Raw genomic sequence first — 25879 nt, 5'->3', positions numbered from 1 at the left:
AAAACATATATAGCTCTAACACAGACAAAAATATATTTTCTTTCCATGCAATGAAGTATGAATGCTTATCACGATCGATTAGAAACTATAAGTTCGTTTTGGTATTGAAATATAAAAATCACTTATGTTATCGAAGACTGAAGATATTTCTAACACAAAATGCATTAGCTCTTCATACAGCTGAAGATATATATTACGTACACGATAACATAAATTTGACACAAATAAGATTTACGAACATTATTGCTGCACAATAAAATATCAAAAAATAAGACCACACAATTATTTTACACATGTACGACCAACATTAGTCCTTAACAACAGATATTACTCTAACATACGAAGCATACTCTCATTTATCGGCCCCAAAATATAAACACTTTCATTACACTAACTTCCCCTAAAGACCATACCAATTACAACACTTTTTAAACATGACGAACCTTTCAACAACACTCATCTACATACACTCCTAACAACTAAATACCACAACACAAGATTTTAAAAACTGAATCAAATCAAATATTCGAAATACCCCTAGTAGTAAAATAAAGACAGACTGCAACAGAAAAGGGGTTCATCAATGTAGTTAGTGTTGGCATGAATCTGAACCACCCCTCTAATTTGTCATATAAGCTACGGTTAACTAAAAGCTATTTCACATAAGCTATACGGTTAAAAAAAAAAGATAAAGCAAATTTTTGATACTCTTAAAATCTCCACTAAAGGCTTGAAGATTTGTGTGAACAAACAAAAATCTTCTTCTATTCTGTTTTCAATATTAGGATCGATGTAAACTGACAAGACTTCAACCCTCTATGATTCACAACTCTTCATGTCATCGGTTTGTTGGTGGAAGAGAGCACAATGGTGATATTGTTGTTGTGAGGAAGTGTTGGAACCACCACGTCTTCAATTTTGAACTTAAGGAAATGGTCATCCAACAATACAACCATCTTGTCTAGTTTCTCGGTGTTCTTAAGCACAAGTTCCACTAATGAAGCCACATGCTCAGATTTCAAATCCTTACAGTACTTGTTCCATGAGGCTCCATCTTTTGACCTCCAGCATTTGTTCACGTTAAAGCCTTGTGATTTCAAGTATTTGTCAAGAAACTCCACCTGTATAATAGAAAATACAAAATCGGTTCATGGATATATTCGAACTCGATGATAGCTGTAAAAAAGAGGTTAATGGTGAATATACCGGCATGTAGAAGCGAGCCCTTCCTTCTACTACGGTTAACTTCTCTAACTCAGGTGAGTTTTGTAACAGACTTTCTATGCCAGGAATAATATATTGACAGATCTCTGTATCAAGAGTCAATGCTTTGACCTTGAACATCGGGAAAGGAACACCATGAATCTCCGCAAGAGATAAAATCTAACAGAACAAACAATTCAAACGTTGATCGGTAAAAGAACACCAACTGAGTTTTAGGCATTAGAGAAATTAGAGAATGCAATATATAATATGAGCCGAAAAACATATATACTTGAGTAAAGTTTTTTGTGACTTTTTTTTAACCATGTAATCTACCAAAAATTTTACCCCAGTAAAGTTTCTCCCAAGCGTAAGCTTCTCTGCGTTCTTTAACTTTTCTAGCATCTTTAGCACCATGCCTTGGAGAAAATCACCATTAAATTCACGGTTCAATGAGCGAGGGGACATTTCCAGATTAGCTTCGGTCAAAGAAGCGACATCAACCAAAGTGCATGATAACTGAGAGTCATGCAATTTTAGACAATGGATGTGTGGTGCCAAAATCTTCCTTGGCCCCTGAACCGGCAAGTGACGTATTACTTCTAATATTCTCAGACGTAGAAATTTGCTGAGATCAAGAATCCTTAGTTCACCGCATTCATACAATCTTAAGTATTTGAGAACCGGACAACCGGATAGAATAGTACACTGTATCTTGGACATCCTTGCAGAAATTATCCTTGACTAATTGTAGTCTCTTTGATGAATTCTTAGCTAGAGAGAAAAAATCGTATGTCGATCATAGCTTAACGTAATGTCAAGTTGCTTGAAAGAATAAGTGTAGTAGAAGAAATCAGGAAGCTTATATTTATAATAGTGATGAAGAAAATCCAGGGATAAATTCTCAACGTCGCGTGACATGGCGCCCTCGATCCAACTATCAATGTGGGGAATGTTCCCCATCATGGTGGTTATAATGAGGTGAAAACTCTTTGTCTTGGTAGCTTTGTAGCGAGTTAGGGTTTCGTTTACCGATGCTGCCGTCAGTGTATCCACATCTAAGGAGATAGAAGGTATATCGCACCATACATGCCTCCATCGTCTAGACAAGAGGGAAGTAGTGATGGCTAGTTTGGTTGGAATAAAGCATAGTATGTCTTGGAGGATCACATCTGGTAAAGTGCTGATCAAGTCTACATCTCCTTCGATTATCTTGTCATCGGCCATCTTCATCTGGTACATGTATTCTTAGAGCTCAATTTTTATGTATATGGCACTCTTAAAAACCTTATATAATCTTATCTTTCTCAATCTTAGTGAACCTCATATTATCTCACAGATTTTATATTAGTAGTTTAGTACTGTAATCTAGTTTGATTAAATTATTTTTAAACTTAAGCTACTCACATAATGGCATTTGGCAGTAAAATATCTAATGATTTTAATTGTCACATAAAAACAGATTCATTTTGAAAGTATCTTAACTGAGTTTTAAACCAAATTAAATTAATATTTTATAAAAAATTATATACTTAATTTAAATACAAATATGTTAGAATCTGAAACTATTTATTAACCAACAAATGCAAAAAGAAAAATAGCCGAAAACAAATTTTCATTTCCCAACTAGCTCATAATGGCCAAATGACCAAATTAAATTTCATTAAAGAAGTAAAGCACAATTACACTTTTACTACAGACATATAAAATAGCTAAATATTTAAATAAATATTTTTAAACATTTGATTTTTTCTCTTTAATATTATTTTGGAAATTATTTTTTTATAAAAAATTAAAATTGTTTTTCTTTTAAAGAATATAGGAAACATTACTAAATATGTACGTTTTATAAATTCTTGAATTTAAGTTATATGCTTAATTAGAAAATATTATTGAATAAGTATAATATCTTCATAATATTTAGAAATATATTGATAAATATGCATAATATCTTCATAAAAATTTATTTTTAATAAATTTGTTTAAGAAAAAGAATAAAGAAGTTGAATTATTTCAAGTATCAAATGTTTCTTGTTAATGAGTAAGGAAAGTTTGAATAGGAATCATTGTGGGTTTTTTTGGTCATTATGGTGATTCAAATAGTGTATCGCAAGTACAAGACTTGGAGACTAAGAAACAATTTGGAACCAATAGGCCCTGAAAGATGACCCCAAACAGTTGGGAAAACCAAAGTAAAGGCAACTTCAAAATGCTAAAAGAACACAGGAGGCGCCAGCAAGTGCAGAGAAGTTTAGTTGGCCCGAGTTGCTTCCATCAGTAGGAATGAACTAAGCCACTGCGGACCAGACCTTGCCACATACGATTGATGGCGATGATCCCTTATCACACTACACGCAATTTCATATGCCGCAACATTACTTGAAACAGGAACCATTAGCAATCTACTTCCCGCCAGTGAGTGGACGGCTCTGAGAATATCATGACAGACTTGGTGTGTACATGGGTGATCAAGAGGATTGATAAGAGCACCAGCAGCTTCAGTCGAGGAAAATTCAATCATGACATTTTTAAACTTGAGGTCTTTCATAGCTTCTGTTGACCAAGTAAGAGCAAGAAGATCACCCTGCAAAGCTGAAGTAACTCCAAAAAGGAAAATTATGTATGCAAGAATCAGTTAAAGAAAGTATTGTAAAGAATGATTTAGGTCATTTGAGTGATCTTATTTGGTTAGTCAAAATCACCATCAAATGACATTTTATTTATTTGGCTTAGTCCAAGATCACCATCAAATGATGGTTTATTTATTTGGCTTAGTCAAAGATCACCATCAAAAGACAATAACTAAAAATTTATTCTAAATTAATTGTAAATGCATGACTAGTTTGGATGACAATGCACATCTGAAAGCTAAAGAATTTTTCATTCTTAGCTACAGTTTTAATTAATGTACCAAATCCGAAAATTTGAAGTTGAACATGATCCGATAAAAATGAATTTGAACCGATTTGAACCTGAAATAAATAGCAAAAATATTTTGTTCTACAGTATTTTGGGTTATAGGTTTTATCCGAACTGAATCCAAACCCGATCTCAAACCCAAATGTATATTCGGAAAGTATGAAATATTAAAAATCTCAAAAGAACTTGTTCTAAATCCGATGTCGATCCATAATATGTATCCAAAGTACACTAAGATATTATTAAGTACCTGAAATAATCATATATTACATGAATTATTAATTTAAATACTTAGTTTAATATATGTTTTTGATATTTGGTCAATATTGATGTTTTTATGTTTTGACAATTGCATTTGAAGTTCAATTATAATAAGTTTGCTTCTAACTTTTAAACAATGTTTTTTAAGTTTATAGAGTTGATAGTTGTTTTTATTTTATGTTTCATTATGTATGATTTTCGCTTTTACAAAGCTTTTATTTGTCATGATATGTCTTATGTTGTCACATATAGTACCAGGACCAGTCTCGTATTGAATGATTGATAGATGAGTCTCCGAAAATTATTTTAAAAAACAACAATATGGTTTGAGAAAGTTAATACACAAATTCATTGAATAGATTAGAAATATATTGAGTTTAATCAAGTACATGATAATATTTTTAGAAATCGATAATCCAATTAATATCAGAAACCAAATTTATTTCAGATTTAACCAGATCTTGGACATGCGACTAAGTCCGGACCGAATCCAAACCAAATCTGATCTGGACTTTTATAATATCTGCTGAAATCATGAATCCATAAACTCAAAATTCGAATGAACCAAGCCGAATCCCGAGACCCTGATTGCTCAGCCTAGTTTTAAGTTTTAATTGAAGGAAGAAAAATAAACTTTAGTAGGCTTTTTAAAAGAAAATAAAAATACCAAGTAGGGTTTATTAGTTGTTGTATTTTAATGGATTTGAAAATTCGAACTAAATCTAGTGTTATTGGTTCTATGATTTTCAAATCTCTATTAAAATCATGTGTTATTGGTTTAATGATTCATAAATTTTGTATCAAATCAAGTGTTATTCAATCGTACGGATTTACTAATATATTTGATTTTATAATGGATTTGTTTGAATTTTTTAGTTAAAAATACAAAGACTCAAATCCGAGAGTCCAGATTTGCGTATTTTACTTGGATTTATAAATACAATATGAATTTCTAGATCGATCAAAATATATAAACCAATAACTAACTGCCAGATGAGATTTTTCGTATTGGTTGGGGCTGCTGAGTCCTAAACCATTCATCTAAAGCAAAAGATGTTTTCGATGGCAACTTCTTCGTCTTCCCAACTCGTCAATTTTCGAAATTCTCCGAAATCCCTTATCCCCGTCATGTCAGCTGCGTCTGGGTTCAAAACCCTGACGGAGAATTTCACGGTGAGGATTCAGAGAGCAGAGAACCGCGAACTGAACGTCCCCCTGCTCTCCCCCTTCACCATCGCTTCGTCCCGCCTCGATTCCGTCGGAAACGTCGCGATTCGGATCGAGCTCAGCGGCGGATGCGTCGGCTGGGGAGAAGCTCCGATTTTACCCTCGGTGACGGCGGAGGATCAGCCTACAGCCATGGCTAAAGCGCGGGAAGCTTGCGAGCTTCTCAGAGAGTTGCCGGAGATGAAGCTGGGTCACGTTCTTGAGGAGATCGGCGGGATTCTCCCTGGGCATCGATTTGCATCTGTAAAGTCTGAAGCTTTTAGCTTGTTTTTGCTTAAAGCATATTCCTTGTTAATGTATTTGATGAAGAGAATGTTGTTTAATGGATCTGAAAGGTAAGAGCGGGGGTGGAGATGGCTATGATTGATGCTGCTGCTAAGAGCGTTGGAGTTCCCTTGTGGAAACTCTTTGGTGGTGCTTCGAATTCAATCACCACCGATATTACAGTTTGGTTCTAACTCTTCCTGTGGTACATACAGTTCCCTTTCATTTTCTTGTGTTTGTTTCATGATGGAACTTGAGATTCTTTGTATACTGTTAAAGATGTGGATTTGAATGATCTTTCTATGTTCAGATTCCGATAGTTTCTCCAGCTGAAGCTTCAAACTTGGCTGCAAAGTACAGAGAAGAAGGGTTTAAAACCTTGAAGCTCAAGGTTGGGAAGAACCTTAAGGCTGATATACAAGTTCTCCAGGCTATACGTGAAGTCCACCCTGCTTCTTCCTTCATTTTGGACGCAAACGAGGGTTATAAAACAGAGGAAGCTATCGAAGTTCTCCAAAAGCTTTATGGTAAAGAAAATATATTTGAATCGTTTGCCGGTCTTCAGATATTTAGCTAAAACATAACTTTTAATCATTTGCTGGTCTGCAGATAACCTGAAGTTGTTGTGATTGTTTTCCCTAGAAATGAAGGTTACACCGGTTCTCTTTGAACAACCAGTCCACAGAGACAATTGGGAAGGTCTCAGACACGTTACTCGAGTTGCAAAGGACAGATTTGGAGTCTCGGTTGCAGCAGACGAGAGTTGTAGAGACTTGACTGATCTCCAGAGAATCATTAAAGATGATGTGGTAGATGTTGTTAACATCAAACTCGCCAAATCCGGTGTTCTCGAGGCCCTTGAGGTGATTGAATTGGCTAGATCGTCTGGAATTGAGCTTATGATAGGGGGAATGGTGGAGACTAGACTAGCAATGGGGTTCTCCGGTCACCTTGCTGCTGGCATTGGGTGTTTCAGGTACTGAACCTCGTTTCTTGTTAATCTGAATGTCAAGATTCTAACAAGTTTAGAGGTTATATGCAGATTCATCGACTTAGACACTCCACTTCTTCTAGCTGGTGATCCCGTTCAAGGTGGCTACAAAGGTAAGGCTCTCTTTTTTCTTCATCTTGCATCCTGTTCTTTTAATAGTATTCATGGCTTGTAGCCCCATCTTTTTTTCAAACATAACTACTAATGAACTCGTCATGTGAAACGCTAACCATCGATTGAGATTCAAAGTCTAATGATGGAGGTTTTTGTTGGCAGCATCGGGTGCTGTCTATGAGTTTAATGATGAAGGCGGTCACGGAGGATATCTTTACTGAATGAACTTGCTTTGTGAGGAGTCTACTAGCGTCCTTGTTTATGTAGTTTATAGTGAACCAACCTCAAGTTTGATGTTTAGTTTTTGTGCTTAAGAAAAGCATTACACCTTGTCCTAAATTTCCAGTTTTCGTTAAATAAGTGAATGTAACTTGCAAGTTTTGTAACATGTGTTCCAAATAAATGTAAGACATTCATCACATTAAGATTGGTTTGTTTCTGAAACACTCGCAACAAGCAGTCAAATTCACAAATGAATAGCTTATAGGTCATATAACTCAACAGAAGTCGTACTTTTAAGTATTGGGGTATTACCTATGTTACATGGAATCGGAAACGGATACGCGGAAGCGGAAGCGTTTGGAAACGCGGAATCGACATTTTATAAAATTTTAGGAAGTGGAAACGTGTTGGAAGCGTTTTAATATATATATAAAATAGTAACAGTAGTTATTATTATTATTTATTATTAATCTGAATAAGTATCATTTTAGTGTTAATATTTTAATGTACAAAATCTAAAATGAAATTGAAATTTAAGTTAATTTTTTGTAATATATATATTATATATCATGTGAATATTATTATATTTATCAAGTAAACGAAAAAAATATCAGTATATTATTCAAATGTTAGTTGTCCTCATGTTAATTTCATAAAAATGCATATATATTATTGTTTATTTAGACCGGTGAGAAGAGTATAATATCCATATTTATTTTTCCTTTAATTTTGGCTAATAGAAAAATTCAAATAAAATTTATAGTTTAAGAACACGTGTAACTTGAAAATCCTAATTGCTTCTTCTCCATCATTGCTCACCTTGGAAACTACCTTTTCACACGATAAATTATACACATCTCGGTGATTAACAAGTGCGAGTATTTGTCAAGTGCTTTATATCTTTGAACGAATCCGACTTATTCAATCAGGCGCTTCCGAACCGGAATCGGAGCTTCCCCTGCGCTTCCATATTCATCTTTTCTGGAATTCTGATTCCAACACAGTTCCTAGCGATTCCGAACGCTTCGGAACCCGTTTCCGCTTCCGAAGCGGGAATCATAGATAAAAAACGATTCCGTGTAACGTAGGGTATTACATTTTCAGAGTTATTCACTGTTTGTTGTCAACCACTTAGAGCATGATTGACCGTAAATTCCATATGAGTTGCTTAATAAGTATTTAATTAATTAATTGAACTTTGATTGTACCTAAGCACTCTAGTTAAGATTTCATTAAGATGTGCCTCCAATGGAAGGATCTTAATTAGGGGATTTTTACTTTTTTTTTGTTTTTTTTAAGATAAAATTAAAATAAAACATAATAAAATAGAACATTTTAAACATAAAATATTTTAAAAAAACAAGAATTAATAAAATAAACGAGCCGAGTAATTTGAAAGAAACATGTCGAACTCAGTTGTTGTCTTCATCACGTCCAAATTTACTCCATAAATGTTCGACCAAATCATGTTTGAGTTGTTGATGTATTTGTCTATCACGAATTCTTATTCGAACGCCCATCATATTTGTCTATCACGAATTCTCATTTTGGCCACTACTCTTCTCTCTTGTTGCAGAGTCATAAGCTCCACAAAATTTGTTCACTTGGTCATTGATCTTCTGCCACCGGTTCTTACAATGCGATGACTCTCTCGGTTCAGAACCTGCAACCTTGGAACTAACCGCAAAGTATGCAGCAACCCTTTTCCAGAACGCACCGGCTCTTTGCTCGTTACCTACAACTGGGTCTTTGCTTATTTTAAGCCAAGCGCTAACGAGAGCAACATCATCTACAGGCGTCCAAGACCTCCTTTCCTTACGCTCTCCAGGAGTCTCTGCTTCCGTTGCTTGACTGCTAAAGAGAGAGACTTGGGAGGAAGAAACTTCACCACTGTCTTGAACAAAGCCAAAGACAGTCTCTTGCTGACTATTCAGAAGGTCTACAAAGTTTGAGACCGGTATATATGAATTTGAATTCATATTTGAATGTCTCAAGAGAGGAAGAAAAGAAGTCGGTTTTGGTAGATGGAAGAGAAGAAAGTAATGAGAAGTAGAAGTAGAAGAAAGTAGAATAAAACTATGAGAAGTAGAAGTAGAAGAAGGATATTTTTTATAGAAGAGAAGAAGGAAAGAAACATTGATCACCTTTGATCAACTACTTCAACATCCAACCATGTCGAGTAGACCCTTAACTAACACATTTATCTAACCCATCTATTTATTACTATAATGGCAATAAATCTATACAATCCAAACCACAAAAATAATCAGTTGAATCTATTCATTTATTTAAGACATCGAAAGCACAATCAGTTCCAACCAAAAACATAAAACCGAGTTAACTCTATTCAATTCAAACCACAAAAGTAATCAGTTCACAGGCACAGACGAGATCAACATCAAAAGCACAATCAGTTCAATCCAAAAGCATAATACCAAGTTAAATCAATTCAATTCAGACCAAAAGCACAATCAGTTCAATTCAAAAGCATAAAACCGAGTTCAATCTATTCAATTCAAACCAAAAGCACAAGTAGTTCACACACACAAACGAAATCAACATCAATCTGAGACTAATAAATTTTTTATCATTCTGTGAATCAATGTAAACTTATATACAGAAGCTGTGTGTTACCTTTATTACCATTGTAGTCGAACCTTTATGTCTCTTGACCCGAACCATCTTCATTGAACATTGATGTCCTCTTCATCCGAACCATCTCAGCACACAAAGAAAAAAGCCAAATCAAAATGGATCGGAGGTGACCGATTATATGAAGCAAACAAATCAAGTAGAACTAAATAGAGACAGTGTAATAAGACCACAATCTAAGACATGCATCAATTCACAGATTAAGACAGTCTAAGACCACAATCTAAGACATGCATCAATTGAAAGATTAAGACATAAACAGATAATTACTCTGCTTTACCTTTCGCTTCGTCGAGTTCAGCCGTGGAGAGAGAGATTGAGACACCGAGGGAGACGCCGCAATTCGTCGCCGAGGAGAGATGAAGAAAGAGATGCGGTGTGGTTAGGAAAGCTAGAGAGACGCGTCGGCGGCGATCAAATAGGACACGATCGGCGAGACCACCGACAGATACGAGCTTTCCACCGAGACAGATGCCGACGGCTCCAACCGATCGGTGAGAAAACGAGAAACACCAGCAGATTCGACGAGGAGAGGTGAAGAGACGCGGTTTCGTCTACGGGAAGGAGAGAGAGAAACCGATGCGTTTTGTGCGAGAGAGAGAGAGAGGGATTTAACCAATGCCCAACACGTGTCCATTTAGCACCGATTCTTCTACTCCCTCTTTAAGCGCTGTGTTTTCTAATTAATCACATTTTTCTTTTTTAAAAATTATTAATTAGCTAAGCATTGGGCTTAAGCACCCCGGTTAAAGATGGTCTTACGTAGTGTATTGAAGTCTCTCTTTTTTGTCAACAGTTTATTGTAGTCGCGTACTAAAATCATTATTTATGTAAATAGAAATTAACAAAACAGCTTATTGTAATTGGAAATCAAAGAGTGGAATTTTTCAAGAGCGGAAAAGTCAAAATAAAATGCTTTTCTAGCGGAGAAAAAAAGAAGAAGACGAGTGTACAGTGGTAGTAGGTGTGGTGGTGGTGACCGGTGAGGCGTGGAAATCTCAATAGATATATATCTGATAAAGGTCCAATTTACATAATTGTATAATTTTTTTTAAGTTTTAATATGAAATTTTTGGAAGTAGATAAATCTACAAAATTTTCCTGAATTTTTCTTGATAAATTGTTTTTTCTTCTACAAAATTAGCACGATAAGCTACACGAAATACAAATGATTCAAAAATACTTTTTATCATCTTTGATCTCCAACAAGCATTAAGATCGGATTATACAATATACTAGGATAAGACATGCGACTTGCGTAAGGTAAATTTATATGAAAATTATTTAAGAAATATCGTATAGAAAAAAATTTATATTATTGATCGAATTAATATATTTGGCTCTTAAACAATTTTTTAAAACATTTTTTTGTTAATTACATAATTTGTTTACTAATGAACTGATCATATTTTAAAAAAATATTTTAGGTTAAAAAATTATTTATCGCATAAAAACCTAACAATTAGGCCGGAGAATCTCATGCCTACTATTTAGTTACAATGAAACTATGTCACATCGGTTTTATATCATGATTTAGCAATTTAAAAGTTAATTATGGTTATGAAAAGCTTACGTTCACGTGTCAATCCTATCTATTTTCGATATTTTTTTTTTTTTTTTTGTCGTTTTGGTTATTGTTCGATATAAATATTGATTTTTGAGTCTATTCTCATTTCTTTCTTTTATTTTGGCCTGAAATTTAGAAAATATTTAAGATTCAAAATTATTAAAATTTAAGAGATACATACTTAGGTTAAGATCTGTGCCGTGTGCACAATAAATATTTATTTTATATTTTTCTGCATATTATGAAATAATAAAATAATAATTATATATTAAATAACTAAGAAATCAGTTACTATTATGTAATAAATTGGTTTGTACATATAGATCAAATGACCGCTCTTGTTTATTCGCAATCATTTTAAAATAAATAAATCAAAACAATCAATCTTATCTATCGTATATGATATATAATTAAATTTAAACGATATGAAGTATATATATATATACTAACATAACAACCTATTAAAATAAAATTATTTATTTATATGATTTTATTATCATTGTATCTTATTATAGAAAAAAATTTAAATATTGATCACAAAAGTTTATGTGAGACTTTTAACAGTTTTAGTAATTTATACTCGTTTCGAAAAATTCAAAATACAACATATACACACAAATCTAAATTTTAATATATGATCGATGTAATTGTGTAATTTATTTTAATAGTAAAGAATTAAACAAAAATGATAGCAAGGATACAGATTATTAGCAAATCTTCATTATTTAAAATCATTAATTACTATATATATCATAATCACATTAGGTAATTCCGTAGGTTTTATTTAAGGAAATAATATATAATAAATAGACACTTTGGTTTAGTTAATATCATATGATATCATATAGTTGATATTAAATGTTTCTAGTGAGATATAAAAATCGAATTAGACCAACATGTTTTTCAATTTTAATGTGAAGCTGACACATAAAACTAATTAACTCTCTAATTGATTGACACATAAGTAAAAAGTATTTTTTAATTATTATAAAATTGAGGTTACATTTTTTCAAATGTTCGTCGGAGATTTTCAAAATAAGAGGAGCAATAATAACAATACAAATCGTGACAATACTCACTAGGCGTGAGAATCTTAAAGTTCATATCACGATCAATGCTTTGGACCCACACTTTCTATTTCTCAATAAAAAAAACGTCGTAACATCAAAATTCAAAGTCGAAGACACATGTTTGTGTGATATACGCTCATGTTTCTTCTTTTCTTGCCAAATTAGTGATCTTTCTCCAACGAATGTACACGTTAGCTATTCATCTTCTAGATATGTTTATGTAAACCTTAATGAAATGTTTTGACAAAATCTAGTTACCAAAGAATATTCAACAACTAATATTTCCATTAAAAGTACTACACAAAAGAGAATAGGATATGTTCATTAATTTACTACAATTAGCGCCAAAAGATAAAAAAACTACAAAAAACGAAGTTTCAATGAGTGATTGTGGCAATGATTATCCCCAAACGCACGCTTAGATCTTCTCAAGATATCATCATTTTGTATAGAAAACTAATTGATTATTGTTCTTGTTAACATATTGAATTAGTTATGTTCATATATACATATACAAATGCATTTCTCCATCATATTATTATTATCACAGTGTGTGTGTGGTTGATAGAAGTAATTAGGCCTGGGCATTTCGGGTATCGGTTCGGTTCGGTTCGGGTATTTCGGGTTTCGGATAGTTCGGATAGGGGCTAGAGGATCCATTTAGTACTCGACCTATTTTCGGTTCGGTTCGGTTCGGATAGTTTCGGGTTCGGTTCGGTTCGGATAGTAAATGTAGGAACCGAAAAATATCCATAAAAAGTTCGGTTCTCATTTGGATCCGGTTCGGGTTCGGATAGTTCGGGTAGTTTGGATAATTTGGATAAAATATTGGTTATTTAAGGTAAAATATCAAATAATTAGGATGATTTAGATAAAAAATTTGGATATTTCGGATTACTTTGGATATTTCGGATAAAAATATCCGGATAGTTTCGGATACTTTCGGGTAGTTTGGATACTTTATAATAATTTAGTTATCCTCAACTATTTTCAAATATTTTTAATAGAATTTTAAATTAAAAATATATATTTAGTGATGTTATATGTATATATAATTAATATTTTTATATATTCGGGTACCCGTTCGGTTCTCGGTTCGGTTCCGGTTCGGTTCGGTTATTTCGGATATAAAAATATAGGAACCGTTCGGGTATTTGAGGGTATTGGTCCGGTTCCGGTTTCGGGTATTTCGGTTCGGTTCCGGTTCGGTTCTTCGGTTCCGGTTATTTTGCCCAGGCCTAGAAGTAATAATGACGGTAAAGGGAGCCGGCAACGTATATTGGGACGACACAAGTACCATCACCGAAAGTCCTCTTCGCCTCCCAAGTCCACGCTTCGACCCCACTTTTCATTTGTTTTATCTTAGATTTTTTTGTTCGGTTAACCTAACACGTTATGGTGCTATAGGTATAGTAAGTTACGAATCCTATATCGTATTTCATGTGTGTTTGATAATGAAAACATCGTTATACTTATAGAGAATTCGTATTAGCCAGTTGTTTTTCTTTGGTTGACAATCTGCATATAGAGATAGAGTTAGCTAGAGATTTAGATATATATATATATATAATTAATAACTTAGTATACGTATTAAGTGGTGATTTATAAGTTTCTAAGTGCATATTTCCCCACTTTTAGTGCTACTTTTCCACTTAGAAATAAAAAGAGGCACATATAAGTCTAAGAACCCCCAAGAAAAGTATTATTTGAAATTTATATACTTTTTCCTAATTTGGCCATTAATCTTTGATTGTTTAATGTTCTTTAAGTCAACTGAGTAGCCAAAAAACAACAAACCAATTTCTCCTATGCTCTTTTATATATAGATATCAATCTTCAAAATGTTGTAGCTCAGTATTTATGATTTATGACTCGCATTCAAACTGGCTTGAATGATAACAATATTTTCAAAACTAGTAACTAAAGAATCTATTCGCCTGAAACATACATATAAATATATAACACAACACGTTAGAACCTTAAAATTCTGATATTAAGTTTTTGATCAACCACTTGACTACAGAAACTACTAGATTATACAATTATATTGCTAAACTAAAATGATAAGACGCCGCACTATAAACAAGCGCACTAACAGATTAATATTTTGAATATTATTTTCAATCCATAATTCTTCATCAAAGTCTATACATAAAATACTAACAAATTAAAAGAATGTAAGAAAAGAGCTTCACTTTGCATCTCTATAAATAGGAAGAGGTGCACATATCAAAAACCACAAATACTAGAACACACTTCCATAAACTCTCAGAACAAACAAAAGAAGAAGAAGAAAAATGGTGATGATCAAGGCCACATGGGTTTCCATCTTCGCCATCGTGGCGGTTCTCCTAGTGATTCTAGCCCCGGCGGCGGAAGCAGTGACGTGCTCGCCAATGCAGCTAAGCCCATGTGCGCAGGCGATAACGTCGTCTTCTCCACCGTCAGCGTTGTGCTGCGCGAAGCTGAAGGAGCAGAAGCCATGCCTATGTGGGTACATGAGAAACCCTAGCCTCCGTCGCTTTGTCAGCTCTCCTAACGCTCGTAAAGTCTCTAACCGCTGCAAGCTCCCCATCCCAAGGTGTTGAAAACTCAAAAAGCCAAACAGCGTTTACTATTTGCGATCATCCTTTACGTGTTTCAATCCTACTTTTGGTGTGTGTGTCTAAGATTGTTCATTATGATCATGAAGTAGTAGTTTAAGTAAGTGTTACCCTTGAGAATAACAATGTGTGATGATGCTTGTATGCATCTTATTTCAACCTTTTGTTTTTGCTGTCTTATTCTGGTTTATTATCAATGTAGAGACGTGTAATCATTGAGATGGTATGATATAAGAAAAAATATTTTCATAAACACACAAAAAGAATTGAATATGGGTACATGAAAATCACACCATCTTGTTTGGTCAGAGACGCAAACTCCAACTAGTATCATCATAAGAGCAAATCTGGGACTTCGACTGGTTTTGTTACACTTGCTTCTTTGTCTTTTTGTCGTCGTGAACTACGCTTACTACTTCTCTCACCATTTTTCTTTTTCTTCTTCTCTCTTCTCGAGCTCTGTTCGATGTTCTCTGTATCAAGATTTATCTCGTGGTTCTCTTTTACTCTTTCCTTCTCCTTGCCTTTCCCTTTCCCCATAAGAGCGGTTTGGATGGCACGTGACAAAGGCTCATCGTTACTACTACTAGCGTCTGGCTTTGTCTTTGGTTCATCTCCTTCGTCCAGTTTCACCACTACAGGTCTTGGTTTTGATAGCTTTTTCTTGGATTTAAACGAGTCCACAGATATCTCATTCGCTGGTGGGTATTCGTTTGACGTGTTGTCATCGTTGCCATCTCTATCTTTGTGGTCGTCGCTTTTCTGAGAGGAGAGATAGTACAGTCCATGGCGCTTTCTGTGTTCTGCGAGTAAGGATGAAGATTCAAGTGGAGGAGGTAAAGACGATGAGGCTTCTTCTTGATCTCTGATTCTGAGTTTAGCGACAGAGAAGCTGACTTTGTCTGAGGAGTAATCTGATTCCGCCATTGGTTCGAGAACTTCTCTGCAAATCTCTTGTAGACCTTCAAGATTCTCATTCAGCTCTAACCCTTCTGGTAGAGGAACTTTTTCTTGTGCAGTTGAAGAAACAGGGCCAAGCTCTTCTGAGAAGACATCTTCCATGAATGCTATGGCTCTATGAACTTCTGTTTCACTGTCTTGGGATGTTGCTTTCTCAGCTATTTCATGCTTTATTATACCAATGAATCCTAGAATGTTCTTAGCTCTCTCCTGCACTTCCACGTCAATGGTTCCGGATAACGAGCACAATCCCAACTCAATCATACTCACCAGACTCGAGATGGAGTCGTATGTGAAACCATTCACCGCTGAAGAGCCCGAGCTAGTAGACTCCTGAACCAAGGAGGAGGAAGTGGGCTCTTGGGCTGAGTAGTATACCCCAAGACTGAAGACAAGAACCTTGAAAGCTGAATGTATGTAGATTGCTCTAATGGAATGTGGTAAGAGACAAGTACGTGGTTGCAGAAGCGCCTCTGCAATCTCATAAGGGGCCTTAGAGAACTCGACATATTCCCCTGAAGCCCAGGCAGCTGCGGACAATATCGGGTGTAAGTACTGATTACCAAGCAATGCAGGATCAATAAGCAGGGCTCTAGAAACCCGAACCAGCTCCAGTCTAGCATCTTTGACCCTCGTACCGATATCAATCAACTGATGCTCAATTTCTTTCCCTCTTTGACAATGTGGGACTCTAGCCATTTCACCGAGAAGAGACAAGTACCAATCGAAGTCAACTATGATCTCATACGAGTCCCTCGAGCATGCCACTAGAATGGAACCAATAATCTCGTTGCAGAACAAAGGGTCAGACTTTAGCGCATAGTTCATCAGAATCCGAGAGATCTCCGTCACGTTATCTTCATTCACCATTGCCATTAAAAGATGCAACGCCTCGCGTTTAACATTTGGATCCTCATCGCTCATAGCCTTAACAACAGCTTCTTTGTTCTCCAAAACAGCCCACAAATGCTTTGGAGCAACAATGGACAACGCATGAAGACCGAGATACTTGAGATTAGGATCATCATCCATAAGAAACTCCCTAATCTTAACAACCGCAAGTTTCAAAGCTACTTCCTGATCGCTCAAGCTACTAAACACGGTTCTAATACACTCAAACAACAAAGACTTCCCCACATTCTGTTTCCTCATATGTTCACAGACCGGATCAGCCACCTTCTTAGCCAACCTAGGCTCAATCGAAGCCAACTTAGCAAATATCTTAAGAACCTTGATCAAAACCCAATTGTTCCTCGAATCTACAAGAATCTTGTAAAACTCTGGAGCTAAGGGAAGATAAGATCGTGGATCCTTTGCTGTGAGTTCACAGAACACTCCAACCACAGCTGAGAGAAGCTGCGGATCAGAGCTCTCAAGATTCTCAACGAGACGCTTGAAACATACCTTAACAGCGTCAGGATACTTATCGAAAACTCTCAAAACCACACCGATAGCTTTCTTCCTAACCAAAGCCTTACTACTACCTAACAGCGTAAACACCTCAGAGGTCAAATCCCTAGCTAGATCATCAGTCCCAATCCTAGCCAAACACTCCAGAGCGAGACTCACCTCGTACTCGTTCGAGCTGTTCAGATCCTTCCTGAGCTGGTTCGTGATCAGAAGCAGAACCGGCGTCTGATCGCTGAACGACTGAGCAATCGCGTGGTAACCGATCCTCTTGTGCGCGAATCGGGATGAGGACACGACCTCCACGGCGTGGAACGCCGCCCAGGTCATGTCGACGCCGTGGAGCGCGGCGAGGTAGGAGAGTTTCTGGAGGGCGACGGATTTGGTGGAGAGATCCGTCAGCTTGATCTCGCGGCGGATTTCTTCTAGGGATTTGGATATGAAGGTAGATTCTCCGAGGCGTAGGCCTTTGATCAGATCCTCGAGGCTGCGCTGGAACAAGCTGTCCATGAGGGAGTTTGAAGACGCCATTGGAGAGAATGGGAGCGAATCGGGATGATGTGATAGTTGAGGGTTATGATTCGGATCTGAAACGTGGCATGATCGGAGATATTTTCGCGGAGCGATATCGGAGATCAGATTCGCGAGGGTTTTTCAAGGCAGAATCCTGGATCCTCCTGTGAGAGTCGAACGGAACGGAGGAGGAAGGAGAAAGCTATTATGGGCTTTTTGGAATTATGGCCCAATTTTCTTTCACTTGAAATAAATGGACCTAAAGAATAATAAAATGATCCATTAGTAGGTCAGAAATAAATGGACCTCAAAGAATAATAAAACAATAATTCAAATTGGATGGAAAAAATAAAATGGTAAACATCAAATTCTCCCGTAAATCTTTACAAGTTCGTGTAACATACCTCTAGTATTTTTGTCAAAAAAAAAAAAAACATACCTCTAGTATTTATCTATTTTTAACCTAAGACCCTGAAACTCACATCGTGGAAAAAAACCAAAACCTCATCAAACATAAAGGAAACACGATTTTGACTATATCTTCTAATATATGCATTATATGATTACGTTAGATATAATATTCATACGTTTGACATTTGGCAGTAAACTTACACATCAACTTTATTTTCTATTTGTTTTTAGTTCATAAATCAAAGTTTTAAAAATAGAAGTTTAGCTCGACCTAACTAAGTAACTATCACACCTTTACAAGAATATCACGCGCGCTGATTGCTGGCTCTATACATATTCTAAACCTTAGAATATTTCCTGATCTTTAATCACAAATTTTACTAATATTTTCTTTAACATGAGGTATATTCTTAAACCCATTAATCATGTCCCTCTTCTTGTAAACAATATATCTTTTTAACATAATAAAAATAAAACTAACTGAAAAAAAAACAACAATACACAATTATCATAAACTAACGTAGATGAGAATTGATGGAGCATCTCGTTTTCATGGACCTATTAATGTTTTGTCGTTTTCAACAAGGCTAAAACTAAAGCTGAAGTAGAAGTGCGATTTGAAAAGAATTTTTTGTTTATTTTCTTGTAAAAGAGAGCAAATTGTTCACGCCTCTACGTACCTAGTAAACTTATGGGGACACACTAAACAAATATTTGTCATTTATAGTAGTGGATCTTGATTTTTAACCAGTCATTAGAAAATTTTACCTCTAATTTTACCGAATAGTTATCACTTTAGTAATTTAGCTTTACTGAAGTGTCCCATAGTTATTATTCTCCTAATTTAATGGGTCAAAATATTTTTTATCATTTATCATTAGAAATCAATATATTTTAAGTAAAATATAAATTTTTATAAAAAATTCTACATATTATTTAAAAACAAGATCCTTATAAAACACATTACATACCAAAATTATTAAAAATATCTAAAACATGCATAAAGCAAATACAAATGAACATTTAACTGCAAACAAAAAAAGCAAGCAAGTTAATGAACTAATGTCCGTTTTTTATTTGTCACCACTACAAAAGCATGATGACATCTCGTCACAACTTTGTTTGCGTTTGAAGTTATTTCTAACCTAACAGAAATCATAACCACCTTGTTCGCGCAAAACAGAGTTCATCATGTATGTCTAGCAGTTTGCAAAGAGAAATGATGTGTAGATAAAGAACAGAAATGTGGTGTTGCATCGTCGTTTAATTCTTCCACCATTTTGGGAATGATTCCAAACACAACAAAGAGATGGAAACTACAAGATCTGAAAGTGTTTATAGATTTTGTATAAACCTATGTTGCTTCAAGTTGATATATAACAGAAATAAACATGGACTTCAATTTGAAAATACTGAAAATATGGCATGTAACGTTACTATGTATAGTTTAACGTAGTAGTAGTTTTGAATGATAATACCAATATATTGAAACATGAAATTTTCTTTGCGTTGCAACGTTTACGTGTAACGTCATTATTTTGCTTTAACATATTGTATACATATTTTAGCGAAATTTTATATGTAACTATCTAATTAGGTGGAAACCCCTTTACTCCGGTGATTTAACTAAGAGTTTATTAATACTTTTACATCAGAAAGTCTGAAATTCAAATCCTAGAAAATGCAAATTATGTAAATTATGGCAAAAAAAATTACAAAAGGTCTTCAGCATGGTAAAAAGCGTATCATCGAACATGGATCTCATAGGGCGGCTCGGAATGTTGCAGTCAGACGTGTATTCTCATATGGTAGTAGAATTTCCGGCTGTAGAATCGTCTATGTAATATTTCTCAACATTGTAATACCATAAATAATTAAACGTTAAAAAAAATATCTAAGTAGAGTTCGGATATCTCTCTTGTGGAAAATATTGTAGAACCTAAAATCTACACTAAGTATTTGATAGTGATCGGGAGTTTGATCTAGGGATGACAAATGATGTAGGCAACAATATCTTTAGAACACAACGATATAAGCAGTTTACAGTAGGTAAAAATAGACTTTATTGATGAATAATATCAAATACAATGAGTTGAACTAGATCGAATGATACAAATGAGATCAGTAAAGAAAGGATCTAAGATCGGGATGAAAATAAGGTCGATATATATGTGTAGCTCTCTCTAGGGTTTCCAACGTATCCCTCTTCATGTCTGTTCTCCTTCCTTTATAGCGAGTCGACCTCGTGACCTTCGTAACTACTCCGCGATCTTCGTGATTGCTCCGCGATCTCCGGGACCTCGAAATCTTCGTTTTCGAGCTTGATTGCTTGCTATGGGCTTCAGTTCCTTACGGCCCAGATCTTTGATCGCAGCCCATTAATGTATTGACCAAAATTGTGTCTAACATTTATCCCCCAGTCTCTTTTGATTTGATCGAAAAGAAAAGAGGCGGTTAGTTATCAACTCGGGTTTTGTCGTTCAATAACCGATGCGATTTTAATTTGATGGTTCTTGGAAACCGTCGTTTGGCGCGTAAATTTTATTCTTCTTTTTCTTCTTTATAATTTTACGCGTAACGGCTATATCAGCCGCCACTAGGGGGAAACCTAGGTCATTATTATCTTTCTCGGGGATGATGATAGAGCCGTTAGTATTGCTATAAATACATGATGTTTTACGTTCCAACTCTAATTCTTTTTTGCATCTTTCGTTTTACTTTTGCTCTTAAGATTTTCTGATCACCGAGCTTGAGATGTCTTCATCGTTCAGTTTCCTTCGTCCGACGAATACAACCGATGATCTCGAGGGTCTCTATAAGGAGCACAGGGTTGTTCGCGCCGTCGTTCTCGATTTGGCCGGCACAACTGAGACTCCCGAAACCGTACAAGGAGGGTATTATGGAGCCTATCTTTCTTTCTTTCATTCTTGTGGTCTCACCTTCCCGATTCCGGAGCCTGTGCTCGAGATTCTGGCGGAGCTTGGACAATCGTTTACTCAAGTTCTCCCAAATTTTTTTAGGCATCTTATTGCGTTCTTCGGTTAGAGCTAGGGAGGAAGGTTTATCTTTCGGAGTCGATGAGTTCCGACACATCGTTATGGTGAAGCAGAACACTCAGAGTCCTGGTACCTTCCTCGTGTCTCCGCGCCCGGGTCGCCACATCATCAAGGACGTCCCTTATCGCGACGAGAAGTGGTGCGAGCAGTTCTTCGTTTTTAGGGTGGATCGAGCATCTGTGGGCGATTTTGATTTCTCTCGACTTCCTCGGAGTTGGGCTGAGCGTATTGGTTAACCTCCTTTTTTTTATTTGAGTGTCAGCCTTTCTCTTCAGGGAATTGGTGATTCAATTTCTCGTTTTTCTTTGATTGTTTCAGCTCCTTTCGAAGGTTCTTTGATGTCAGACGAAATTCGTGGTCTGATCGGAGTCCTTCAGAGAGGTCGTTTGGACTGGTCTTCATTTGATCAGGCTCAGATTCGGGTTGCTTACGCCAGGCCAGAAGGGACTAACATGACCCCTTTGGTTGGGGGTTCTGAGGATGAGGCCAAACATTCCTAGGAGGTCATTGCGACTCATTTCGTTTGGGCTCAGTCTTCAGATCGATTGACTAGGCAGCTCGTGAGGAGGTCATCGTTTCGTACTTCTGGGTCTGTATCGAAGAATCGTGCCTCTGGTAAATCTACTTTGATCACGATTCACGACTCCGACGATGAAGGTGCTTCAGAAGAGAGGCGGTCTCCTGTCTCTTTGGGCCCTGGTTCGGGAGACGAGACCGTTTTCGCGACCCGCAAGCGACGTCGGTCGTCAAAGGACACCTTGCCTGGTCCATCTTGTTTTAGGTTTGTCCCTGAAGGAGATAGTTCTTTGTTTGCGGCCCAAGGTGACTTAATTTCCCTCGCTGGTCGCATGAGGTCTGCAGGCTGCCGTTTCCCATCTCTTGCTTCTTCGGCCGAGAAGGAAGCTTACGCCAAGTTTGCAGTGGCGAGCTCTAAGGTTCGTTTCTCACCTTCTTTCCTTTGGAAAATCGATTCAAGGTACTTATTCGCCTGTTTTGATTTCTTCTCAGGCGATGGAAGCTTTCAATGAATATGTTATAATGATGGAAGATCACCTCGTGGCTTCTCGGAATGACAAGGAAATCGAGAGCATCGGTTCCGAGATTAAGAGGCTTTTGGGGGAGCTCGAAGCTGCCAAACGAGAGGGGAAAAAGGATGCCGAAAAGATCGTTGCTTTAAATGAGGATTAGAGGAGGATTCAACATGAGAACGAGGCTCTTACAACCCAGGTGGTTGCTCAGAAGTCGAAAGTCGCGGCGCTTGAGGTCGAGAGGTATCAGGACATTCGTCGTGCTTCTCGCATTGCTCGTCGTGCTTCTCACATTGCTCATTGTGCTTCTCGCATTGCTCGTCATGATATCGAGTAGCGGTACTGAGAGGTCCTTGAATCTTTGAAGGATAAATGGTCGAGCAAGAAGAAGGAAGTGTCTGCTGAGATCCAATTGCAAGAAGTGACCGCCAACATCGATCTTTTGAACGAGCTCAAGGACGGGGGCCTAACCGTAGATGCAGAGCTTGCTCGTTTAAAGGAAATGGAAGGGGATTGTGAGGATCTCGTTGCTTCAGCCGCCGCGCCGGATTGGTCGATCTCTGAGCTCAATCTTCCTCAAATCTCTGAGGATTCGGTTGATCAAATCGGGGGGTCGTCTCTCCCCGATAATTCTGCTTCTAGCTAATTTTTGGTTTAATATATTTTTGCATTTTGTTTTTCGTGATCTTTGACCGTGATGTTTTGGATATTCTTATGGGATAAGCATAATGTTTTGGAATATCTTTGTTTCTTTAGTCTTCGGGAATCCTTTTGCTCTGGTCGTTGAGATACTGCGAGGCCTTGATATTTATAAAGCTTCACTTTGTTTTAGGATTTGCCATAGTGCTTCGTTTAATTTCATTTTGCTTGCCAGGGGAACATGGCATCGAGAAGATCAAACCCTCGCGACTCTGATAGGGTGCAAACTCGAACTGGTTGTATTAATGCAGAACACATTCGATCCGGAGATGTGAGCGAAGCGCTCATAGAAGTTCTTCGTGAGGAGACCCGATTTCTGCAGGCTTCAGTCCAAGAGGTAAAGGCCCTCGAGGGCGAAAAGTCTGCTGCTCGTGTTAAGTCGAGTAGCCCGACATGCTCGGAGGGAAGTGACTGCCCCCGAAGAAGGCTAAAACGAATGGTTCAGACCATCGTCTCTGTGTTTCGGGTGAAGCGGTTGTTGCTAAACCGTTTCATTTGCAGTTTTCTCACTCCAAGGATTGCCCTATTATGGAAGACCCGGATAGTGTTGCTCACTTGGTGAGACACTTCAAACCTGCTGGGTGCCCGCTTCCTTCTTTGCGAAATATGACAGAACGCGAGGCTTATGTGAAGATGGTTGTGGCCCATGCTAAGGTCGTTCTTTTTGATATTCGATCCTTTTAAATCTTCGATTTGTTTTGTCTGTGCTGATTTGCTATGTTACAGGCTATGGAGGCTAACAACAAGTTCACGGCAACTTTAGAGAAACGCCTGCAGGATGTTCCGCGTTCTGGCGAGTTTTATCAAATAAAGGAGGTTGTTCGAGAGCTAAAGCTTGGTCTGAAAATGGCTCAGGATCGAGAGCGTGCCAATGCTGCTCAACTGGCCGCTGCTGAAAAGTTAGAGAATCAGGCTGCTTCGCTCGAAGCTCGTCTGCAAGTTGTGAGTAACGAGAGGATATCGGCCCTCGAGCAAGTTTCCTTTTTGGAGCCGTAGGTTGAATCTTCTGCTAATAAGTTTGCTGACGACCTTCGTCGTGCAACTTATGATGCCAAAAAGGCTCTGGCGGACAGCTACTTGGATGTGTTGGTAACCCTAAAGAGAAGTGGGAGAAGAAGAAGGCCGCAACTTATTGTGAAGCTCGTCTTAGGGAGGTCATGGCAAATATAGATCTCTTGAAGGAGATCATGAACAACAATCTTTTGGCTTCAGATGAGCTATTGCGACTTCGAACGAAGGAGGTCGAGCTCGGGTTCGAGCTCGATGTGATGGCGATTTCAGATTTCTCCGTTGGGAAGCTCGATCGGCCTTAGATTTCGGAGGATCTACCAGAAGATTTCTTTCGTAAGTTCCCTTCTGTGGCGGACGACGTGACGAAATGCTCGGGTGGTCAGTTCGAGGATGGCGAATTCGGCGTCGAAGAGTAGCTTTAGGGATTTTTGTTTATGTATTTTCCCTTTGCTTTTGTTGCTTTATTATTATTATTATTTAATAAAGAAGGGGCCGTGAGTCCCGGTTTATTCGTTGCTATTTTTATGTTTACGCGAGGCCGATCTTTTGGGACCGTGAGTCTATTTTTTGTAGATACTTTTATCGACGGTTTTGATGTAACAAAAGATTTTGTTAGCTAATTTCGTCGCGCTTGTTGGCGGAGTTGTCTGCAACCGAGGACTTGATCAGGGTCCTGGTTTTTGGTCAACTGTCGTAGTTTTCCGATAGGAAATCTGATATGCTCGAACTGTAATGTCTAAGAACTGTATTTATTAAGGTGTCGGATTCTGATTTGTTACAGATTTGAAAAAGAAGGTAGCCTAAAATTGTCGTGCCATTGTCCCTCGGGTGTTGCGATATGCTCACTTCGAGCTTTGAAGTTGGAGGGTGGCTGGACTCGTGTCGTGAGTTGCCTACGTACCCTCATCGAGGGATCAAGTCATAACGTAGTTCGATTATTTCCCCAGGGGCTGGGTCTGTTGTTCGATGGTTCGTGTACATGGCTACGTCTGTTGTTGGTTTTGGCTGCTTGATTTAGGAGTGTTGCTCGATGTCCTTGAGGCTTGCTAGGTGGCATATTCTGGAGTTCTTCTGGATTTCTCTGATAGTCTCGACTCCTTTCGGGGTTAAAAATTTCAGGCATTGGTGATATGTTGAGGGAACTGCCTTCATGTTATATAGCCAAGGCCTCCCAAGGATTGCGTTGAACGGGGCTGGACGTTCTATCACGATAAATTCTACGATTTTCCTAACTTCTCCAGTGATTACCGCGAGCTCGATCGATCCGAGGGAGTAGGTGGTTTCTTCAGCGAACCCGATGAAGGGAGTTCGCTCTTGCTTTAGGAGTGCTTTGGTGAATCCCATTCTTTTGAACGTGTCATAGAAGAGGACATCAGCCGAGCTTCCAGTGTCGATCATTACTCGAGATAGTTCGCAACCGCCAAAGTCGGGTCGTATTACGAGGTCGTCTTCGTGTGGTTTGTCGAGATCTGCGGTCTCATTTTCGTCGAAGGTGATTTCATAGTCGGGGTCTGATAGGGGGCTCTCTTACCCCTACGTTGTTTTCAGCTCTCCGTTGGTACGCCTTGATCGAGTTGACCGAATTGCAGAACTTGGAACCTCCGTAAATGAACTCGATTCTTTTTTTGCCTTTGCGTGCTCCGAAAAATTTCATTTCTTGGTTAGTGCTGGTCGGTAGTGCCTCTGTCCCCCAGACAGATT

The 25879-nt window shown here is 37.4% G+C and overlaps 4 protein-coding genes and 1 pseudogene across 4 annotated transcripts; 2 read left to right on the top strand and 3 right to left on the bottom strand.

Annotated features, from left to right (window-relative positions):
• Positions 1-788: 788 nt before the first annotated feature.
• LOC106294264 lies at positions 789-2445 on the bottom strand (annotated as a pseudogene).
• A 2958-nt stretch (positions 2446-5403) lies between these two features.
• Positions 5404-7425, top strand: LOC106343877 (L-Ala-D/L-amino acid epimerase). The gene is made up of 6 exons (XM_013783219.1): positions 5404-5853; positions 5946-6056; positions 6185-6401; positions 6517-6850; positions 6917-6978; positions 7142-7425. Exons 1-6 carry the CDS (start codon positions 5437-5439, stop codon positions 7198-7200), a joined length of 1200 nt encoding a protein of 399 aa, XP_013638673.1. The 5' UTR covers positions 5404-5436; the 3' UTR covers positions 7201-7425.
• Positions 7426-8733: 1308 nt separating this feature from the next.
• LOC106292191 (glutathione S-transferase T3-like) lies at positions 8734-9180 on the bottom strand. The gene has a single exon (XM_013727807.1). It carries the CDS (start codon positions 9178-9180, stop codon positions 8734-8736), a length of 447 nt encoding a protein of 148 aa, XP_013583261.1.
• Positions 9181-14720: 5540 nt separating this feature from the next.
• Positions 14721-15254, top strand: LOC106295099 (non-specific lipid-transfer protein 2). The gene has a single exon (XM_013730887.1). The coding sequence runs from the start codon at positions 14788-14790 to the stop codon at positions 15076-15078; it is 291 nt and encodes a 96-aa protein (XP_013586341.1). The 5' UTR covers positions 14721-14787; the 3' UTR covers positions 15079-15254.
• Positions 15141-18133, bottom strand: LOC106295098 (AP-3 complex subunit delta). The gene has a single exon (XM_013730886.1). The coding sequence runs from the start codon at positions 17989-17991 to the stop codon at positions 15427-15429; it is 2565 nt and encodes an 854-aa protein (XP_013586340.1). The 5' UTR covers positions 17992-18133; the 3' UTR covers positions 15141-15426.
• Between the last annotated feature and the right edge of the window lie 7746 nt (positions 18134-25879).

The sequence above is a fragment of the Brassica oleracea genome, chromosome C5, assembly GCF_000695525.1.
Source record: "Brassica oleracea var. oleracea cultivar TO1000 chromosome C5, BOL, whole genome shotgun sequence".
Lineage (NCBI taxonomy): Eukaryota > Viridiplantae > Streptophyta > Magnoliopsida > Brassicales > Brassicaceae > Brassica > Brassica oleracea.
This window is presented reverse-complemented; position numbering and strand designations above follow the sequence as displayed.

Excerpts from the sequence above, each read along its gene's own strand:
- LOC106295099 (XM_013730887.1), top strand. The coding sequence starts at position 14,788 with ATGGTGATGATCAAGGCCACATGGGTTTCCATCTTCGCCATCGTGGCG.
- LOC106343877 (XM_013783219.1), top strand. The coding sequence starts at position 5,437 with ATGTTTTCGATGGCAACTTCTTCGTCTTCCCAACTCGTCAATTTTCGA. Across the intron at positions 6,057-6,184 it reads CAATCACCACCGATATTACA|ATTCCGATAGTTTCTCCAGC; the intron begins GTTTGGTTCTAA and ends TTCTATGTTCAG. Across the intron at positions 6,851-6,916 it reads GCTGGCATTGGGTGTTTCAG|ATTCATCGACTTAGACACTC; the intron begins GTACTGAACCTC and ends GGTTATATGCAG.
- LOC106292191 (XM_013727807.1), bottom strand. The coding sequence starts at position 9,180 with ATGAATTCAAATTCATATATACCGGTCTCAAACTTTGTAGACCTTCTG.
- LOC106295098 (XM_013730886.1), bottom strand. The coding sequence starts at position 17,991 with ATGGCGTCTTCAAACTCCCTCATGGACAGCTTGTTCCAGCGCAGCCTC.